General features: G+C 38.1%; 1 protein-coding gene across 1 annotated transcript; it reads left to right on the forward strand.

Moving 5' to 3' along the window:
* Positions 1-1530: 1530 nt before the first annotated feature.
* On the forward strand, positions 1531-4034 carry LOC126694782 (uncharacterized). The gene is made up of 4 exons (XM_050391276.1): positions 1531-1946; positions 2026-2251; positions 2353-3414; positions 3976-4034. The coding sequence occupies exons 1-3, from the start codon at positions 1650-1652 to the stop codon at positions 2805-2807; spliced, it is 978 nt and encodes a 325-aa protein (XP_050247233.1). The 5' UTR covers positions 1531-1649; the 3' UTR covers positions 2808-3414; positions 3976-4034.
* Positions 4035-5787: the final 1753 nt, after the last annotated feature.

Below are 5787 nucleotides of genomic sequence, written 5' to 3' on the forward strand. Positions count from 1 at the left end.
CTTCATTTTCACTTCAATTCATTTCCGTGGCTTGCAAAACGCAGAGAGAGAGAGAGAGAGAAAACAGAGAACAGAAAACGAGAGCGAGAGAGAAAGAACAAAAAAAAAACAATCGAACGAGAGAGAGAGATCAAGTGCGGAATAGATCGACGCCAACGAACGAGATCGACGCCCTCTAACGAGATCGAAGCGCGGAATAGATCGACGCCAACGAACGAGATCGACGCCAACGAGCGAGATCGAAGCCAACGAAGTGCGAGAGCTCCGATCGATCCAGCCACCCAGAGCTCCGATCCGGCCAACGAGCGAAGCTTATAGCTTGAACGAGAGCCAACGATCCGAGAACTCCGATCGATCCAGCCACCCAGAGCTCCGATCCGGCCAACGAGCGAAGCTTATAGCTTGAACGAGAGCCAACGATCCGAGAACTCCGATCGATCCAGCCACCCAGAGCTCCGATCCGGCCAACCAAACACAGAAAGAACGAGAGCCAACGGTTACGCCGAGCTCCGATCTACCTCACACCGGTCATGCCGAGCTCTGCCAGACGACCACCGCGCCAAACGCCGCAGACCCACGGTGAGAAAATGACCTGCACAAACTCACACCGATCCGCCTAGGGCGCACACCTCACCTCCGACCCACACGTCCGATCAAACTCACACACTCACTCACCTCACCGATCCACTCACCTCCGATCCACACTATAAATTTCATAGTTGTTTATTTATATAAATATTTATATAATTATTTACATGTTTTTATTTATTAATTTTTGTATTATACATTGTTTATAACTGTGTATTTGTTGGTAATGTATATCAAAATTTTGGGACTTTTCTTATTGCAGGTTTATTAATTTTTTCAATTATCCATTGTTGATTAAACTGTGTATTTGTGGATTATGCATATGAAATTTTGGGGCTTTTCTGATTGCAGGTTATTTATCAATTTTTTTAATTATCCATTGTTTATGAAACTGTGTATTTATGGGTGATACATATATCAATTTTGGGGCTTTTCTGATTGCAGGTTATTCCCAATTGCTTTGTGGTCTGAATTTTTTTTTAAGCTCTTTTGGGGCTTGACTGGTTATGCATGATTGGTTTTTGCTGTGATTTTTATTAGAATTTGGTTAGTTGGGTTTTGTGTAGAAATTTTGGGGCTTCACCCATGCTTGGTGTTATTATGTTCTTGCAGACCAATATGTGTGTGTTTAAACCTTCATTGAAGGTGCTTTGGGTATATAGGTGATTATAAATAGAATGTAATGTGATGGTATTGTGCTATATCAATGTGCAGTTATCAATGTGATGGTATTGTTATAGTGTAAATAGAATGCAATGTGATGGTTTGGATGTTATATGTTTGTGGCTGATTTTATTTATGGTGTAATCAATAGCATACTTGTTTACATATCTCTTAGACTACAATGTTTGTGATTTTGTTAGATGAAGAAAAAAACCAAAGCCGCAATTCTTGCCTCAGTTGCATCTGTCCTCCTTGTGGGGGTTGCATTGTTAAAGAAATTATGACGTAGACGTAGAGATCTGCCTAGGGCGCCTTATGTTAACCATGCCGCCGAGAGAGAGGAATACATAAATAGTGTTTTGCATGGAAGTGAGAGACATTGTGTGAATCAACTTAGGATGAAGCCTATAGCTTTCCACCACTTATGTCACACCCTCACTGAGGGGGAGCACGTACGTCCGACTGTTCACATGTCTGTTACGGAGCAAGTGTTCATTTTCTTGCACATTATTGGTCATAATGTGAGGTTTCGTGTAATGGGTGGTCGGATCTATAGATCAACTGAGACTGTTCATAGATACTTCAAAGTTGTCCTTAGGGGGGTCCTGAAATTATATAGAGCTCTAATAAGACTGCGTAGCGAAGATACACCTCCAGAGATAAGGAATAGCAGAAGGTTTTACCCATATTTTAAGGTAAATATTGCGACTTGTGTGTTTTTGTAAATTGTGAAGATTTATGTAATTTTAAACCATTATGTTTGTCGAAAATTAGGATTGTGTTGGAGCAATAGATGGTACACATGTTCGTGCATCTGTGCCACCTGAAATACAAGGAAGATTTCGTGGTCGCAAAGATGGAACCACGCAAAATGTGTTAGCTGCCATTAGTTTTGACTTAAAGTTCACTTATGTGTTGGCTGGATGGGAAGGCAGTGCACATGATTCACGTGTATTAAATGATGCATTTGCTAGGCCAGGGGGATTTTCAATTCCCAATGGTATTACACGATTACTTCACCCTTTTGGTTTGTTAGTTTAATAAATATTATGTGTTTTCCTAAACATAGTAGTGATTTGGTTTTTTTTTTAATATATGTAGGTAAATTTTATCTTGGTGATGCTGGGTATGGTAATAAAAATGGAATATTGTCACCGTATCGGAGTGTACGATATCACTTGAAAGAGTTTAGTGATCGTCCTCCTGAGAATGCGCAAGAATTGTTCAATCTCCGACACTCTTCATTGAGAACTACCATTGAGCGAGGGTTTGGAGTGGTGAAAAAACGTTTTCGAGTGTTGGATGCAGAACCATATTGGTCTTTCCCAACCCAAGTGAAAGTAGTGTTAGCGTGTTGTGTGGTTCATAATCACATTATGGGGGTTGAACCAAATGACCATATTATGGAAGATGCAATGAACCAAGTAGAGCTTAGTGACCACCAACAAGAAACACAATCCCGTCGGGAGTCCGTCGAAGATAGTAGATCATGGAATGCTAAGAGAGATGAGATATGCCAAGCCATGTGGTCTGATTATATCAGGAGTGGAGAGTAGTACTTTATTTAGATTTTTATGATTGTAATGTGTTTTTTCTTTTTGTTTTTTTTAAAGACAATGTATGTAATATAGACTTTTGGTGATGTAATGAAAAAGTATTTTTAGCATTACATTGTTATTTGATGGTATTACATTGTCATTTCCATAGTTAGCATGTTCCATTCTGTTGTGCACATTCATAAGCGTGGTTGTATGTGTGTTTGATTTGTTATTCATGTTCCGAGTGTAATTACTAAATGCTACTCTCACTATACTATTTTCATATGTAGTAATGTCAAAGGGTAAGGAAAAAGTTAGCGGCAGCAAGCAATTTAGGTGGCTGCCACCTATGCATGAGATGATGCTAAAGATACTAACAGAGGAGGCTGGAAAGGGCAATAAGCCCTCTAATACTTTTAGGGCCGGCTCCTTTGCTCTTGTAGCAAAGGAGATAACGGCCCATTTCGGGGTTGAGTGCCACCCTGTATTTGTGGAGAACCGGATGCGGACTCTAAGGTCCATGTGGGCAACTATTCAAGAGCTTAGAAAGAAGAGTGGATTCGGTTGGGACGAAAATCTGAAAATGATAACTTGTGACGCTAAAACATACCAAGAAGAAGTTATGGTATGGCTTCCAACTATATTTTCTTAATATAGATAATAATATATGTTTTTGCATTTTATATGAAATTTATAGTGTCATTCTTTTTAGGATTCCATTGCTTTTATAAGGTTTTCCAAACATAACTTTTATGTCACCTTACCTATGTAATATATCTATACATATCTATGCGTTTTCATCTATCTATATGTGTATATGTGTCTGAGCTACAATTTTATTTGGTTCTCGGTTTGGTTGCTAATAAAATGTTGGGAAAGTAAAGAAAAGATTGATACTTTCTTTTTAAGGTGATTCTTTTAATGTTGTGCTTGTTGTTCTATTTTTTTTTCTTTTTTTTTTGTTAATTGAGCTCTCTTAGCAGTGAAGTGTGCATAATAGTAGCATAATGTATTGACTTGTTTCATCCTTATTTGAGAGTTTTTTTGCATTACTTGTTTGATTACTGAGAAAATGTAGGAAAAAGTATGGAGTATTTGCTTTAATTGTTATTGCATAGTCTTTTATATTGAATTTATGAGTGAAGTTATTATTGCATTATTATATACGTTCTTTTCTCCCTTATAGGCACATCGGAAGCATGCCGAGTATCTGAACAAAAAAATTGAGTTTTACGATGAATTAGCAATTGTGGTGGGGAAGGACACAGCCACAGGTGCCTTTGCTAAGTCCAGAGTGGATATCGAAAATGAGCCAGATAATGGGGATAATGGGGATAGTGCAGAGTTTGTGGCAGATAATGTGGATGAATGTGTGGTTGAAAAGGAGAAGAACGGAAATGAATCATCCACCACTGGGTCGGGAATTTCCAAGTCCCGCAAAAGAGGGCGTGCAGCTTCTAATGTTGATGATAGTGTGCTGACTGATCTGTCTGGTCAGCTGAAGGAAATAGCTGTCGCTCTAAAAGAAATTAATTGGGGCCCGGTAGATTACACAACTTTGTATAATGAGGTAATGGCTATGATGGCGGATGGATATAACGAAGATATGCTCGCTACTGCCTTCGACCATCTTTGTGAGAATGAGAAGACGACACGTGGATTTTTAGCCAAGAATGCTAGGTTGAGGAAGTTGTGGTTAGATGGTTATTTTTTCTCACAAATTTGATTTGCTTATTTCATGTTGACTGTGATGGTAGATTTAGGAATTAACTTTTGTTGTAGTATTAATATTGACCTATCAATGTATTATATATGTACTCTTTTGTATTATTGGGACGATACAATTGCCCAAATTATGTATTTGTACTGTTCAGATACCACAAATAGGTATCATTTTTGTATGCCATTGAGGTGTAATGCCAATGGTGAACGATTGATGTGGCTGTTTTTATATAAATATTATGGGTATATTCGAATGATTATGTTTGATGTTGAACCAAATGACCATAATTTTTGTATTGTTACAGATATGTATAGGGAATGCAGGTTCTTGAATTTTATCTATAAGAGCAAAATATAGCATTGATCTTCTCCAATTCCTCCAAAACTTCATTCAAGGATGGACGATTTTTTAGGGCCAGATTCTAGATCATTTTCCGTAAAATGATCCAAATTATTTTCCGTAAAGTATTTTCCGAACCAAACATGGGAAAACGTTTTCCGTAAAGTATTTTCCGTAAAATATTTGGACGAACCAAACACCGGAATTAATTTTCCGTAAAACGATTTCCGTAAAATATTTGGACGAATCAAACACCGGAATTGATTTTCCGTAAAACGATTTCCGAGACAGCCAAACACCCGAATACATTTTCCTTTTCCGGAAATTAGCATTTCCGGAAAATATGTATTTTCCGGAAAACGTTTTCCGGAAAACATGTTCTGGGATTTTTTTAAAAATTTTATTTATGGTTGAATAAAAAAGATTTTGAAAGTGTATTATTTACTTCAGTGATGAATGACGACGAAATTCCAAGAGTAGTAGTATGCAGAAAGCAGCTAGTGCCTAGTGGTACTTTCATGGATTCGAGTTTTATAAATTTGGGGTTATTCTGTCTTTTGGTATTGTTGAATATTAGCAACGCGATGTGTTATATCATGTTGTGTATGCTAGAGTAGATGCGGAAGATAAAGCATAGAGGAGGAACACTGAGAACACAAGGGTTACGTGGTTCAGCCTTACGGCCTACATCCACGGAGGAATCCCTTAAGGGCTACATCTTTATTGTGTAAGAGTGTAGTACAATAACCTCCTGTGTTACAATGAACCCTAACATGAGTATATATAGGCGACTAAACCCTAGACTACTAGTACAAGCAGGAATGGGCTTGGGCCTATTACATTGGGCTAATATGTCTAATATATATCTCTAACAGGGACCATCATTTAGCATACAAGTTGGTTGAAGTACCCAATAATTCATTGAGATATGGTCCT

This window comes from Quercus robur, chromosome 8, assembly GCF_932294415.1.
Source record: "Quercus robur chromosome 8, dhQueRobu3.1, whole genome shotgun sequence".
Classification (NCBI taxonomy): domain Eukaryota; kingdom Viridiplantae; phylum Streptophyta; class Magnoliopsida; order Fagales; family Fagaceae; genus Quercus; species Quercus robur.

What these genes read in the sequence shown, in the direction of transcription:
- LOC126694782 (XM_050391276.1), top strand. Translation starts at nt 1,650, where the DNA reads ATGAAGCCTATAGCTTTCCACCACTTATGTCACACCCTCACTGAGGGG. An exon ending in GGTTTTACCCATATTTTAAG is followed by an intron (nt 1,947 to 2,025) that starts GTAAATATTGCG and finishes GTCGAAAATTAG; the next exon opens with GATTGTGTTGGAGCAATAGA. An exon ending in GGGATTTTCAATTCCCAATG is followed by an intron (nt 2,252 to 2,352) that starts GTATTACACGAT and finishes TAATATATGTAG; the next exon opens with GTAAATTTTATCTTGGTGAT.